Below are 15,947 nucleotides of genomic sequence, written 5' to 3' on the forward strand. Positions count from 1 at the left end.
ATGGCGGAAAGAGAAGCGGACACTGGCCAAGGCGGCGGGGCGGCCGGTGACAGTGACGGTCCAGGGGCCACGGAGACACCGACAGACGGAGGCTCGGACAGTCCTGCCTCTCAGTATGCCCAGGACCTCAGGAGCGTCCTGGTCACCAGCGTGCTGAACCTGGAAAGGCTCGACGTAGACCTGTACAGGTAGCTCCCCGAGGCCTGGGACACATGCTGCGTTCAGGTCCTGTCGGAGCTGTCGTAATTACGGCCATTACCAATATGGCAGAGCAAGTGTGCACAGTTGCAGTCAAAATTATTCCACCCACGTTGCAAAGTAGGTGCGTTGGCAAAATGTACAAACTTTCAGCTGAGTTCAAGTGGCACATTGTGTTGAAGACAATCTGAGAGCAATGCAAGCAAGAGAGGATAAAATAGATAATGATGAAAATGTAGTAAAAGTGTTTAAAGCTATGATAACAGTAATAGAAGTAAAATAGATTTAAAGGAAAAAATAAAAATGCCTGAAATACAATACAATAGATTTGAATGCAACAGCGATAATAAATATGAAGTTAAGTAAAAGCTAGACTAGATAGAATAGATTAAAAAGACAAAACAAAGATATTGATAACAGGGATTACAAATATTGAATAATATTGTAACGTTCAGCAGGATGGTGGAATAACGAGCCCAGTTGTTAGTAATGTAATTTATTACTAATCTTCGGTTACTGTCGGCCGTAACCACGCCAACATAAACATAACAATAACGGAACAATTGAGCAGCTCTCTCTCTCACCAAGCGCGCCGACCAGAGGACGAGACATGCCACACACCACAATCAAGCACACACTCTCGCCCCGCCCTCCTCCTATTCTCAGCCACTCACATGCCTAGCAAAACACCTTCAGGAACAGTGGGACTTTTCAAAACAGCATTTAACACAACAACAACAACAGGGATGCTACACTGCCCCCCTCTTACTAACTCTCTCGCCCCGAGAGATCACATAAAAAGTCCCTGAGGTGACCTGGGGGTCTTGTCTGTCTCTGGGGCCTCCTCGTAGCGGACACAAGAGGCTGTGTCTGCAGTCCTGCAGTGCCCCGCTGCTGCACACAGGGTGCGTTTAAGGGTGGGGGAGAATGTGGGGAGTGGGAGGGGGACACAGTCAGTGAGTCTGGGGGTGTGGCTGCTCTGTTTCTCCGGGAGTTGATTGGGGGCTGAAGTGGGCACGCGTTGCCTCTGTATGGTGCCAACCTGTCCCTGTGGAGAACCACCCGTCTCCCCCTAGGTGGCAACTGGACTCTGTAAACCACCTCCCCCAGCTTCTCCAACACTTCACAGGGCCCCACCCAGTGGCAATCTAACTTAGGGCACCGGCCCTTCTTTCTCCTGGGGCTATACACCCACACTAGGTCCCCAGTCCTGAAGTCTCTCCCTTTTGCCCTCATGTCATAGTTCCTTTTCTGCCATATCCCAGCCTTTGCTAGCTGGTCACGGGCAAAAGCATGAGCAGACTCCATCCTGTCCTGGAGCCTCCTGGCATATTCTGGTCCTGGTGGAACAGCTGGTGTGTCTGGAGGGTTCCCGAACGCCATTTCTGCTGGTGTCCGCAGCTCTCGGCCCAACATAAGAAGGGCAGGTGTGCATGCGGTGGAATCCTGCACAGCTGACCTGTAGGCTAGCAAGACGAGGGGGAGGTGCATATCCCAGTCACGCTGATGTTCTGCAGTGAGGATGGCAAGTTGTTGTGCCAGGGTTCTGTTGAACCGCTCAACAAGTCCGTCACTCTGCGGGTGTAGGGGTGTGGTCCGGGTCTTGTGCATGCCCAGGCGTGCACACATGGCAGAGAACACAGCAGATTCAAAGTTCCTCCCCTGGTCACTGTGGATCGTCTCAGCTGCCCCAAACCTGGCGAACATTCCCTGAACCAGCGTGTCAGCCACAGTCTCCGCCTCCTGGTCTGGTATGGCATACGCCTCAGGCCATTTTGTAAAATAATCCATGGCGACCAGGACATAACGGTTCCCCTTGTCTGTGCGGGGAAATGGACCCATTATGTCCACTGCCACTCTCTCCATTGGAGCCCCCACCGCCAGCTGCTGGAGCTGGGCACGGGACCTGTCTGGGGGACCTTTGTGCGCTGTGCAGAGGTCACAGCGGCGGCAAAAGTCCTCAACATCCCTCCTGAGCTGGCCCCAGTAAAAACTCTGCCGGAGCCGACGAAGGGTTTTGGAAACTCCAAAATGTCCCGCCCCAGTGGTTCCGTGACAGGCCTTTAGAACCGCCCCTCTTAGGGCCCTGGGGACCACCACCTGCCACCTCTCCTCTCCTGTAGCTGGCTCTTTCCAGGCTCTCTGAAGCACTCCATCCTTAACTCGGAGAGCTCCAAACTTTTCAACCAGCCCCTTTGTGGCAGGCGAGCACCCAGCGACCTCGTCCCACTGAGGCTTCTGTCTAGACTCCACCCACTGTAGCACTGGTTGGAGGTCAGCATCCTGTTCCTGTTGCGCTCTCCATTCTATCGGGTCGACAACCTGTGCTGCTCTGCAGGCTGGCCTGTCTCTGAGGTGCCTGGTGTCTCGCTCCTCCTCTGCGCGGAGCTCCTCCTCCCGGACCTCCCTCCTCTCGCAGTATCGACAGCCGTCAGTGGCACAGGGGCGCCGGGACATGGCGTCAGCGTTGGTGTGGCGAGCTCCAGCCCTGTACTCCACTGTGAAGGAATACGGTGCTAGTTCCTCCAGCCAGCGTGCAATCTGCCCCTCCGGCTCCTTGAAGGACATTAACCACTGGAGAGCTGCGTGGTCAGTTCGGACAGTGAAGGGCAGGCCGCACAGGTAATATCGGAAATGGCCGATTGCTCTCACAATGGCCAGGAGCTCTCTGCGTGTCACACAGTAGCGACGTTCAGCTTTGTTGAAGGTTCTGCTGAAGTACGCCACCACTTTCTCCCCTTCTGGCCCCACCTGGCTCAACACTGCTCCCATCCCAATGTCACTGGCGTCTGTGTCCAGGGTGAATAGCAGATGGGGGTCCGGGGGGATGAGAATGGGAGACTCCATCAGGGCTTTCTTCAGATGGTTGAAAGCCTGTTCACAGTCTGGGGTCCAGGCAAAGTCACTGTCTTTCTGCTGCAGGCGGAACAGGGGTGCAGCAATGCAAGAAAAGCCGCGCACAAACCGCCTGTAGTAGGATGCCAGTCCAATAAAGCTCTTCAGCTCCCTCACGTTGGCGGGGGTTGGCCAGTCCTTCACAGCCTGCACTTTCTCTTCCAGTGTGCTGATACCCTCACCTCCAACCTTATGCCCCAGGAATTCCAGTTCCTTTCTCATGAAGCAGCACTTGTCTGGGTGGAGCTTCAGACCTGCCGCCGCTATCTTCTGCAGAGTCCGCCGCAGGGACGCCAAAGCTGCCTCGAAGGAGCTTCCATGGACCAGGATGTCATCCAGGTAAACTAGACATTCCTGTCGGGGAATGTCAGCCAGCACCTTCTCCATCAGCCGTTCGAATGTGGCCGGGGCGTTGCACAGGCCAAAGCAGAGGACACGAAATTGCCACAACCCCCTGCCAGTGCAGAAAGCAGTCTTTGGCCTAGTTTCAGGGGAGAGGGGCACCTGCCAGTATCCGCTGCGCAGGTCTAATGAGGAGAACCAGGATGAGCCAGAAACTAAGTCCAGAGACTCGTCGATGCGGGGCAGCGGGTACGAGTCTTTCTTGGTCACGCTGTTCAGTGGTCTATAGTCGACACAAAATCTCATTTTTGGGCTCCTCTTCTTGTTTACCATCACAACCCCCGAGGCCCAGGGGCTGTCAGAGGGTTCGATGATGCCAGCCTTCAGCATCTCATCTATTGCACTGTCAGCAGCAGCCTGATGTGCTAAGGGAAGACGGCGGGGACGTGTCTTAATGGGCCGTGCATCACCAGTGTCTATGTCATGCTGCACCAGGTGAGTCAGGCCCACTTCCTCCTCAGTCAGTGCAAAAATGTTCTTAAACTCCAATAACACCTGCCACAGCTCCTCCTGCTGTGCGGGGTCCAAGTTGTGGCAGCTGCGTTTCCATACCTCCTTCACCACTGTCAGCCTGTCCACGTTTCCCACCGTGGACTGCAGGTCCAGGGCAGGAGGGCCCGCAACGGCTGGAGAATGAGGGGTGAGGGGTTGGGGTGTAGGGGGGGCTGCTTGGGGTGGGGGGTGTGACCCATGATGTTCCTCTGTTGCTCTCATGGTTGGCAGGTGCGGTCCTGAGGCCTGTGCGGGGTGCACCATTTCAACTGTGGGGCCCCCAGGAAAGGCCAGTGTGTTCTTCCCCAGGTCTAACACACACTGTGTGGCACGCAGGAAGTCCAGACCCAATATGCAGGGGTCCTGCACTGCTGCAACCCACACCTTAAAGTCCACGGACAGTCCCCCCAGCTGGATGGTTATTACCCCTCTCCCGAGCATGGGGGCTAACTGACCAGTCACTGTCCGCAGCTTGACCACAGTAGGTTCCAACTTTGCCCCTGCTGGAACCACGTCAGGTCTCATCAGTGTTGCAGTGGAGCCAGTGTCAACAAGGGCTGTGCATGAAGCCCCCGCCAGGGTGATGGGGACATGGCAAAAGCTTCCTGCATGGGTCCACCCCACCACCCTTGTGGACTCAATGCCGTCATCAGCTTCTGGGGAAAGTGGAGCTCTTTTCCCCCAGCTGTTCAGTCGGGCTCCGTCCACTGGAAACACGACAGGCTGGGATACAGGAGAGGGGGCCTGCGTCATCCCATCTACGCAGGCCCTGAGGCGTTTCCCTGAACACCAGCCTGCTTTGGGCACCGCACGCTGATGTGACCAGGCTGGCCACATGTCCAGCACACAGGGGGGTCTCGGCGAGGACGGGTGCTGCGGCGTGTCGATTGTAGTGACACAGCCCGAATCAGTTCAGTCAATTCAGCAGCCCAGGCCGGCTTCTCTTGGCCCAGGCCGACCAGCTCCACACTCCTCCCAACCGGCCTGCTCCCACTGTGGTCATTCTCCGCAGTAGCTCCTACTGCCTCTCTCTCCACAGCCAGCTCTAGTGCTTCCTGCAGACTGCGGGGGTGTGCGAGCTGTGTCTGTATGCGCAGCTCTCTCGGGGTGATGGCTCGCACAAACTGGTCTCTGGCCAGCTCATTCTGCACATCAATGGGCATGTGGGCATATGCTCTCCTTGACAGGGTCTCAATGTCATTAGCCAACACACGGAGCGGCTCCCCAGGCCCTCTCTGTCTGTTGGACAGCTCCGCTCGCAGGACACTGGGCTGGCTACACTGTCCAAACCGCCGCTGCAGGGCTCCAACCAAAGCCCCGTAGTTCCCCCTATCGGCTGGGCTGAGCAGCAGCAAACATGCCAAGGCCTCCTCCGTAAGGCACAGAGCCAACTGGAGCGCTTTAGTGTCCTCCGACCAGGCAGCGGCCCTTGCCAATAGTTCAAATTGGGCATGGAAGGCCTCCCAGTCCGCCTTACCGGAGTATTTCGGCGTCTTCCCATACAGTTGGTGACTCTGGGCGCCGCCATCTTTAATCAGACATGGCCCCGCGTCTTTGGCGGGTTTTTCCGCACTCAGCGAGCTGAAGCCGGCGTCAGCTGCTAGCCTCCTGGCCGTCTGCCTGAGGCGGGCTCTATGCTCCGCAGCACGGTCCAAGCCACTGTCATGTCCCGGTGTGACATCGTACTCATTGTCCACCGCCTCAACCTTGACTTTAGGACGAGTACCGGTCATTTCCCGCTGCGCCGCCATCGCCACCGTAGGTCGAGCAGAGTTAGCTGGTTCGGGTCGCTGCTAGCCGAGATCAGAAGTCCAGTGTTTCACTTCTGACACCAATGTAACGTTCAGCAGGATGGTGGAATAACGAGCCCAGTTGTTAGTAATGTAATTTATTACTAATCTTCGGTTACTGTCGGCCGTAACCACGCCAACATAAACATAACAATACCGGAACAATTGAGCAGCTCTCTCTCTCACCAAGCGCGCCGACCAGAGGACGAGACATGCCACACACCACAATCAAGCACACACTCTCGCCCCGCCCTCCTCCTATTCTCAGCCACTCACATGCCAAGCAAAACACCTTCAGGAACAGTGGGACTTTTCAAAACAGCATTTAACACAACAACAACAACAGGGATGCTACAATATTATAAAGCAGCAGATAAAACAGGATGACATAGATACAATAAATAACCTGGAACAGTCACATGTTAGTTGCCGATTAGTTACCTGTCTTGCGATCGTACCAGTCGAAGACACATGAGCACCATCCAGTGAATCTGCCTTGGACTGTGTTTCAGTTGTTTCTCTGTGTTTCCCCAGGGGGACGCACCACTGGGTGCCCCGCAGTCAGCGTTTGTTTGGGGGTCAAATTGTTGGTCAGGCCCTTGTCGCTGCCGCCAAATCTGTCAGCGATAATCTGTATGCCCACTCTCTGCACTGCTACTTTGTGCGAGCAGGTAAGATGTGACATTTTAAAGGTGCTGGCCAGAGACGGTGCAGCCCGAACGTTACAAGGCGGCTCAGTTATAATTGTAGTTTTATCAGCGTTTACGAATAGACAGTAAATGTCTGTATAAAAGAATAAACCATCATCTGTTGCCATCATCATAATCACCACAGTGATCCAGTAGATGTGCCACAGTCTCAGCCTCCCCACTGCTGTCTTTTTCAGGGGATCCTAAGGTCCCAGTGCTGTACCAGGTGGAGCGCACGAGAGACGGTCGCAGTTTCACGGTCCGCTCTGTGAAGGCCATCCAGCACGGACAGCCTATCCTCATCTGCCAGGCGTCCTTCCACATGCTGCAGCCGAGCCCCCTGCAGCACCAGTTCACCATGCCGGCGGTCCCTCAGCCTGAAGACCTCCTCACTGTGGAGGAGCTCATTCATCTTTACCTCAGGTGAAGCTGCCACCACTCATCGCTTTATTCATTTACTAACTACTGAATTGTTTTGATAATTTTCCAAGCAGAAAATCCAAACAAACTGCTTTTCAGATGTGACGGCTGGCTGCTTTTCTTTGTCTTATCTGATTGTAAAGATTGAGTAGATAAAACAAACTATTTGAATACATCATCTTGGGCTTTGACAACGGCTGCCTTTTCATATTTTCTGACACTTTACAGACAAAATGATTACTTGAGAAAATAATTGACAGCCCTAATGTGAGGAGAATAACCACTTATTTAATTAATGCTTAACAACATGAACATTGAGCACTTGAATGGAAACAACAGATTTTCCTGTTCACCTCCACTGATTTCTCATTTACCTGCAGCGATTTGAGGTCCATAAACCTGCAGTTAGTTCTATTTGACATCAGTCTCTTAGATTTCTACCATCGCCCTTGTACATGGGGGTGAACAGATTCTCATTTCTGGTGCAGTGCAAATCCCATTTGAAAAACTTGATAGCAGCAAAAAAAAATAAATAAATAAACTTTAGATGTTGTCCCTTTGCCAGTGTGCACGTTAAGTAGGTGGGGGTCCTTGGTCATGATCTGTATTTCCCCCTGTTGTTTCACAGTAAACCAGACCTAGCAGAGAATGCTAAACAAGGCCTTAACAAGCTGCTGGCCAATGAGGTCCCCATTGAGATAAAGCCAGTCAACCCACCACACTTTTACAAGCTCACTGCAGCTGAGCCCAAGAAGCTCTTCTGGGTGCGAGCGCGAGGATTCATCGGTAAAATGCTTTACACGCACATTTGCACAGCATGCATTACAAACGCTGAATAGCATTAATGCTACCAAATGAAATCAAATAACTTTATTGGATTCACAGGCCATTTTTCACACAGTTTTTCTATCAACAACAACTTTTGGTACTTGATAAAAGGTTTTTGTGGTTCCTCTCTTTGACAGTGCTTTTAATTATCACATAGGAAATCACTTCCTGTTCTCCATCTGCAGTTGCGGTGACATGGCATCATGTCCCGACAAGCTAATAATAACCGAAACTGTAGAGAGAAACTAAACACAACATGTATGACACAGTCTGAGCAGGATTTGTCTCTGTGTTTTCCTTGTGTGTTTGTGTAGGTGAAGGTGACATGAAGCTGCATTGCTGCGTTGCTGCTTATGTATCAGACTATGCGTTCCTGGGCACAGCGCTGCTGCCGTATCCCAACTATAGGGCCAAGTTCTCAGCCTCCCTGGACCACGCCATGTGGTTCCACAGCACCTTCCGCAGCGATGACTGGATGCTGTATGAGTGTGAGAGCCCTTGGGCAGGTCAGGATGTTGTTCACCTCCATCTGCTGTGCTTCATTTGTTCTGTCTGCCACTGCACCACAAATAGGCCTTTGCCACTTCAGGAGCTTAAAGGTCCACAACCTGAACCTGTGAAGTGCAGGTTCTGGGTTCTGTTACTTTTATTTACTGCTTGCTACGGGAGTGTCCAGTGCAGTTTAGTTGTGGGACAACAATGGAGAAAGAATACTTCTATGGATTTTCTTTTACATTTCAATGGGGTGACTTTTAAATGCCAGTATCGTTGTCCAGTACCAGTAAATGATCAGAGGAACTCCACCCACTGCTCTCTCTGCTCCATAACATTCAGAAAAACATCCTGCTGCCTGGTTTTTCTCCTGAATTAGAAGATGGGGAAGTGGTGGTGAAGAAACTGGGGTGAGAAAAACCAATTTGAGCTAGTACAGTGGAGACAAAAGCAGAGCCTGGGACGATGGCCACACCCTCAGTGAATGTTTGGTCAGTTCCTGGAGTGGAAAAGGCCTACAAGTAGTGGAGGTCACACATAGTTTGATCCTTTGCATAATACTAATAACATCAACAATGCTACGTACCAAAAACCAAAAGTGTCGTGTGTCATATTTACTATGCAAATAGTTGTTCAAAATAAACATTTGTTAGCATGGAAGCACTAATCATGAATTATTATTGATAATTAGAAAGCACTTTCATTTTAGATATTTCTACCCGTCTACAAATTGGGTTGCACTTTGGGACTGTATTTATACAATTAGTCTAATGTTCAAGCATATTTTTGTGCCTGTATTTGCCGAACAATGACTGATCTTGCGACCGAAGCTTGGACACAAATGACGTGTGTTTTGTGTGGTGTCTCACAGGGGGCAGCAGGGGTCTGGTTCAAGGCCGACTGTGGAGAAGAGACGGGGTGCTGGCTGCCTCCTGCTCCCAGGAGGGCGTCCTGAGGGTTAAGCCAGTCACAGAGCCCAGCAAACTATAAGCACATTCCCATGATTTTTCCTCGGTTTTGTTTGTGACTCAGATCATTTAAATTTTATTTTATTATTAGACATAAAATTCTTAATATATTAATGACTTTGTGATTGTTTTATTGTAAAAATGTATTTGTATTTCTTGTTAATAAAGAATGAAGATGTTATAATTGATGAACGCTTGTCATCTGTTACATTAGACATGTTTGGGCTTGGGTGTACATTTTGAAGTGCCACCTAACATAACGACCAAGTAAGAAACACAAAGCAGGGCAGTTTGTCTTACTGTGCTGTAGCTAAGGCACCACACAAATACAGGGTCAACACTGACATTATTAGTAGGCAAATAGCTGAAAACCTGCCTGTCGCCGTGCTCAGCTGTGAAACACGGTGTCCAAATATTTCAAATGTCCACAAAGTAGAAACTTTGTTGGCATAACTTTTGTATGTCTGTCTGGCACATGCAGCTACCAGCTGTGGGTTTTCTTTATGGGACATTAAGATCATGACGTTATTATGGATGAGAACAGCCAAGGAAATGTACAACCTGATCCACCAATGGAAAATGAAATGAGTTCAGTCACTGAAGAGCAGGACAGCCTGTAATAGCACCTTAAAATCTATTCACACAAACAAGGTGGCAGCCAAGTGCGTCACACATTAAAGGCTGTGTACAAAAAGTTGTGAATGTCCCTGTGAATCTGAGGCCTGCAGGTTTTCCTTAGACCGTCCCAGGTTAAATGCCAGTGTGAGGATGACATGCGGTGAAATGGATGCAGTTTCCATGGCAACGTTTGTGAGAAAACCTCTGTGGACATGACGCTTTTATTCTGAAGGATTTTCCCGGAAGTGGGAGCCTTCCTGTTCTTCCCAGGCCTCCCTGTCTGTCTGTGGCTCCAATCAATTTGTAGAGAAGTCCCGTTAAATACCACCTAACATGCCGCGGGTGTATGTGGGCAAGCTTAGCTACCATGTCCGAGAGAAAGACATCCAGAGGTTCTTCAGCGGTTACGGTAAATTACTAGAGATCGACCTGAAAAATGGGTAAGCTCACCTCATCCATCCCTCCGCTAAGCTAACAGCTAATGTTGTCTTGGTCCTGAGACCACGTCAAAGGGAGCAGAGTTTACCGAACAAATGTCACTGAACGTCGCAAAACTGAGAGATGAATGCCCTCTTGGAGTCTCAAACCATTAATCTTTGCCACCGTTAACCAGACTAGCTATGGCTAATGCTAGCCTTGAGCTGTGCTTTGCTAGCATGTAGCAGTGTGCTGTTTACCACCCTGGAGGACTAATGTCAGGCTCTCTAACAGGAGAGTGTAAATACACAGTGACCACACGTGGGTGAACACGAGCTGAGAGAGCTGCAAGAGTCCAAACTAAGATCACTGATCTGCCCTCATCAGGACCAATGATCCATCAGTTAGCTGACTGACCAAACAACAACCTGTGTCACATGTGGGTAAAATATCCACAATGAGGTTTTACTGCTTTATTCTGCTTTATGTCACTGAGCCTGAGTGGTTTGGGGTTTTGGGCCACCGAAGCTGTAACCATAACCTCTGGGAAACTGAGACAGACTGTTCTTCACTTTCAGACATGTTGTATGACAAACAGCCAACAGATGAATCAATAATGAAAATAATAATGTGTAAATGAATATTTGTGGTAACAACAATCCTTTGCTTGGTGTGGCTTCACAGCGGGGGAGAGGGTCATGCTCACCAGCGTGGTTTAAATAGTAAAGACACAGTTTGGTTGTATGTCATTTCAGATTTTTGGCTGATTATGAATCGACTTACAAAGCCAATAGATGTATTGATCGTGAGAGTGAGGACCAGCTCCTGCTCTGACTCCGGCTCTGACTGTCCCTGTGCAGGTACGGCTTTGTAGAGTTTGAGGACATGCGAGATGCTGACGATGCCGTGTATGAACTGAACGGAAAGGAGCTGTGTGGGGAGCGGGTCATCATCGAGCACGCCCGTGGGCCGAGGAGAGATGGATACGGCTTCGGGGGACGCAGTAAGTTCAGTAGATCCAAGTAGAAAAACGTCGTTCTCCTGTGTATGTGGGGAATCTCATCAGCGTCTCTGTTAACCAGAATGAAATATGATGATATTCACTTTCAGTGACTCTTGATTCAGCCATAAACCACGTTTGAATGAAGCTGTCAGTACCCATGTGACATGTCTTACCTCACACTGTAGTTGTTAGACATGTGTATCCACTGTTCACCTTGTGGTAGTCAGTCATTATTGTACGAAAGGATGAAGTCTACAGCCATCTGCTGTATCTGACATTCAAGTCTGCCCGAGGGCAGGTAGAGACAAAGCTTTTGTACAGTGAAAGAGATGTGTGAATAACAGTGATTTAAAGAGAAGGTAAGACTTGTGAAGCTACAATGTATTCGATTTGAAGTCAACATTAACAAAGTGCTTGATGTTTCAATTTGAAAGAGTCCACTGCGGGCTGAGTCCGAGTCCAATGAGGGTAAAGATGACTGCCTGACCCGTTTGGCCTGGGCTTTCCCCTTACAATGTGTGTGTGACCTTTGCCCTTTGACCCTTGGTTGACATAACCGGAAGCCATGATGACAGCATCCTTTTCCAATAGACCAGGGTGATGGTGAGGAATCCTGATGGTTTTACTGTTGCAAGACATGTTGCAGAGGACCAAGACTACACATGTTTCAGCCACTGCTTTGGCTCCTTGTACTCTGTAGTAAAACATAGAGTATTTGGTAGGTGTCATTTTCATCCTTATAAGTTACAAATGGACAGGGCGCAAACCAAGGATTGTTGTAGTGTTCTCTAAGACTGGAGATGTCTCTGGGCTTTTCAACAACTTGGAATAGATTAGTTAACATGTCTAAGTTTTTAAACCAAAGCTGAGCACTTTTTCTCGGGGGGTGTTTTAAAAAAAAAAAACAGAAACAGAAAAGATCATTTCCATACAAACAGAGCATCAGTGGCGAGTTCTTTTCATGCTGCTGGCACTAACACAAAGATAAGACAATTTCATCTAAAGAAAGTCCAATTCTGTACAGCAAACATACTGAGAAGTGGTTCGTATCATAGCAACACAACGTCTTGGTTTTCTGGCTCCTACATTCAGTAAAGTTAAAACCTTCTCAGTTCCTTTTTAAAGCTATGGTCACGTGCATTAAGTAGGAGTGAAGTGTTTTCTAAAACTGGTCCACGGGGCACAGAGTGCTGCAGATTTTCTAGTTGTTGAAAAGCATATTTGCCTTACATGCCCAATTTAGATGATCCTGTCTGCATAGCTTCACTGAAAATCAACAGGGCTCTGGGTCCAGAGGATACAGACCATACAATACAAACTATTGCCACCTTTTTAAGGATAACTGGTGTTTCTAACCCTGGGTCCTCTCTGTCCACGTCCTGGTGTCTGAATGACTGGTAGGTGCTAAAAGTGTTGGAACTGGTCCAGTAGATCACCTCAGCCAGCAGCCACCAAACGGGCTGCAATGGCTGCAACGTGATCCTTTGGGACAACTGCACCTGATCACAGTAGGTCCACTAAAAGAGCTTGTTTGATCCACTGACAGGCTCAGGGTGTTATTCTAAGTGTGTGACAGCATCATGGAAAGGATCCCTACAGAGAGAGACCTGGAAGATCCTTCTGGTTTAACCACAAACAGCCGTCATATCGCTCTCTGCAGAGTCATTTTACCTCACAGAGCACAGGACAGGTGATCTACTGCTGCATCAGTCGGTTAGTTTGTTTGTATCATACCAGTTCCAAAACCTTTTGTACCTACTAGAAACTTTGAACCCAAAACATGTACAAATAGGGCCCATGTTTAAAAATACCGAAGTTATCCTTTAATCACAGACTGAATGCCACTGAATCGCCTCTGAAACTTGTCAGAACTTGGCAGCTGTTAGGCAAGGCACAAACCCCCCCTAAAGATGTCCAGTCTGTCTGACCTTTATGAAATTCTTTGGCTTCAGATAAAATTCAGATGTCCCTGTCTTCTGTGAAGGTAGCGGCTACAGCAGCAGGAATCGCTCCGGCAGGGACAAGTACGGGCCGCCAGTACGCACTGAACACCGCCTCATCGTGGAGAACTTGTCCAGCAGGTGCAGCTGGCAAGACCTCAAGGTCAGTCATCGCACAAACTCCAAACTAACAGGTTGCTGTGATATGAAATGGGAATAAATGTCTAATTGATTAGTTGTGAAACAAATAGTACTGATGGATTATAAGCCTGGCCACTGATGACTCTCAGTTTAGGGTCTGTGAGCCACATTTAAAATGAAACTGAAGGTGACTGAAAGTCAGCGCTGTTTCAAATCCAGTCCTCGGACTGCACTGTCTACGTCTGGCAGTTTGATAGAGACTTGTGAATTGGCGAGTAGACAAACCGTGTAGAACATAAGCAGGACGTGTTGCACATGTTGTGTGGTCTAACAGAATCCGGAGAGAGGTGGCTTCAGGGAGGTGCAGCACATTCACTCCATTTTGTTTGGTCCTTCATAGGATTTAATGCGGCAAGCGGGTGAAGTAACCTATGCCGACGCTCACAAAGGCCGGGCCAACGAGGGCGTCATTGAGTTTCGGTCCCGTTCGGACATGAAACGAGCCTTGGAAAAACTAGATGGCACCGATATCAACGGCAGGAAGATTCGTCTGGTGGAAGACAAATCTCGGCGCCGGCGCTCTTATTCCGGCAGCAGATCCAGGTGAACGAGGCTTAAATACAGACTTGCTCCCCAGCGATGTTTTTCTGTGCATGTTTGCTTCCTTGGTTTTCTCCCTTGCTTAAGGCCGTTGTGTCGAACCCGCAGGTCTCGCAGCAGGCGACGCTCTCACAGCCGCAGCCGAAGAAGTAGGACTTCTCACAGTCGCTCCAGGTCTCGCTCACGGTGAGAGGATACTCATCTCCTACACATCAGCTGACTTTTTAACTGCTTTCATTTCCCACCGCTTAAATACAGAGTGGCCGCAGGTCCTCAAGTAGCCTTAAAATGTCTTAAATCCGCATTTACTACTGAAAGGCCTTAAACAGTAATAGATAGTCTTATTTCTGTTTGGGAAGGTCTTTGAATATTTATTTACTGAATGCTGTAAACCAGCCTAAAATTCAATCCAAGCACAAAATGCCAAAATCGATGACTTGAACTCTGTCGTCCTTTACAGTCTCTGTTTTTGCTGTTAGTGTTGCTCACAAACTTTGTCTCCTGGTGACCGCAACCGGCCACAAAAATAACTGAAGCCTCCACAATTTCCACTCATTCCACTTCATCCTCTGTCACTTTGTACTGGACCTCTTTGCAAATTTGTATTTTTGTTTTTCCCTTCGGCGAATGTAGCCTTTTCTAGTCTAGATCAGTCTAGTCACAATCAGCCAAGTGTCGTCTTATACGTGGTGTTTTCTTTGTGGTTTTAAGGAACTAGCCGTCAGCCAGAACATGGTAGTTTAAAGCCAAAATACCCAGCTGCCCTGAGGGTGAATCACACTGAACCCAAAGTCACATGACCTAATTGGTTGACATATTTTGTCTCTTTTGCAGATCTGTGTCTCGCAGCAAGCGCCGGTCTCACTCCAGGTCGAGGCGGAAGTCACGCTCCAGATCAAAGAGGAGATCTCACTCTAAATCCCCCGAGAAGTCTCGCTCACATGCTCGCAAATCACACAGTCCCTCCAGGAGCAAAAAGTCTCGCTCAGACACTCGCAAGTCCCGCTCCAAGAGTAGATCCAAGGTCAAAACGGAGCGCGAGTCCCGAAGTCGTTCCAAGGAAAAGTCTTCCAGTAAGAAGTCTCGAAGCCGCTCGCGGTCCCCTTCACAAAGTAGAAACGACAAACATCCCTCAAAGTCTCCTCCCAACAAGGAGCACCAGCTCTCCAAGTCCCCCGCCAAGCGCTCCGCCTCCCGCTCCAGGTCTCGCTCTCGATCCAGATCAGCCTCCCAAGATTGACCTTGTCTGTAACTACGTTACTGAGCAGAAACGGAGACATTTCCTGAGGATGGGGAACATCCCAGGCCTGTGTTTGATGTGGTTGAGATGTTTACAGATCAAAAAGGATTTTTAGCTTTTGGAACTGATTGGGAGGTCCTGAAATCTATATTTTCTTGGTAACCGAAGCTGTCGTAACTGTTTGGGTATCAATATATCTCTCGTTGGTTTTCATCAAGTCACGTCAGCCCAGCAGCTGACAGCAGGGGCAGGTTGTTACTTCTTTTGTTATTGATTTTATGTGTAGTCAGGATGTCAAAGTGGAAAAAAAAAATGCATATTCACAATTAGCATGTGCTGTTTTTACCTGCTGGCCTTTAAAGTCCCTCATCTTCCTCCAGAGGGAATGACGTTTTGAAGCAATCTGCAGCATTTATTTGTAATGTCCTATTGGAATAAAGTAACACACGTTTTAAGCTCGTCTCCTCTTTTGTCATACATTTGAGCATTATGTGCAAAAGAGTGAAAAAGACCAGTGAGAGACAGGAGTGGACACAGGAGGACATCTTGGTGATGATCAGGCTGCAATGTGTTCCAACACGGTCTAACTGGACAGGGACATCATCCAACACCGTGCCCTCATGTTCATGACCAACGTTGCAATTGCTCTATTCATCAAGGTACTTTAGACCACTGCTTGTAGGAATGTGAAGAGATGTCAAATGTTGTGGAGTTTGATTTACCAACAACATTTGTCTCTCCAATGACCTCCATTACTTTTAACTGTGTATTCAGCATTTATTCAGATGATAGCTCTCTACCTAACTGTGTCTAA

General features: G+C 49.1%; 2 protein-coding genes across 3 annotated transcripts; both read left to right on the plus strand.

The window, feature by feature from the left end:
* acot8 (acyl-CoA thioesterase 8) lies at positions 1 to 9,342 on the plus strand. The gene is made up of 6 exons (XM_070839435.1): positions 1 to 188; positions 6,312 to 6,448; positions 6,664 to 6,889; positions 7,515 to 7,672; positions 8,029 to 8,220; positions 9,078 to 9,342. The coding sequence occupies exons 1-6, from the start codon at positions 1 to 3 to the stop codon at positions 9,194 to 9,196; spliced, it is 1,020 nt and encodes a 339-aa protein (XP_070695536.1). The 3' UTR covers positions 9,197 to 9,342.
* Positions 9,343 to 10,074: 732 nt separating this feature from the next.
* LOC139208471 (serine/arginine-rich splicing factor 6-like) lies at positions 10,075 to 15,588 on the plus strand. 2 transcript variants are annotated; one of them, XM_070838166.1, is made up of 6 exons: positions 10,075 to 10,232; positions 11,070 to 11,212; positions 13,197 to 13,315; positions 13,694 to 13,896; positions 14,002 to 14,079; positions 14,728 to 15,588. In XM_070838166.1, exons 1-6 carry the CDS (start codon positions 10,126 to 10,128, stop codon positions 15,131 to 15,133), a joined length of 1,056 nt encoding a protein of 351 aa, XP_070694267.1. In that variant the 5' UTR covers positions 10,075 to 10,125; the 3' UTR covers positions 15,134 to 15,588. The 2 variants fall into 2 exon arrangements, with proteins under 2 accessions (XP_070694267.1, XP_070694275.1); XM_070838174.1 differs by lacking the exons at positions 10,075 to 10,232; positions 11,070 to 11,212 and adding an exon at positions 11,521 to 11,930.
* Positions 15,589 to 15,947: the final 359 nt, after the last annotated feature.

The sequence above is a fragment of the Pempheris klunzingeri genome, chromosome 2 (genome assembly GCF_042242105.1).
Source record: "Pempheris klunzingeri isolate RE-2024b chromosome 2, fPemKlu1.hap1, whole genome shotgun sequence".
Taxonomy (NCBI): Eukaryota; Metazoa; Chordata; class Actinopteri; order Acropomatiformes; family Pempheridae; genus Pempheris; species Pempheris klunzingeri.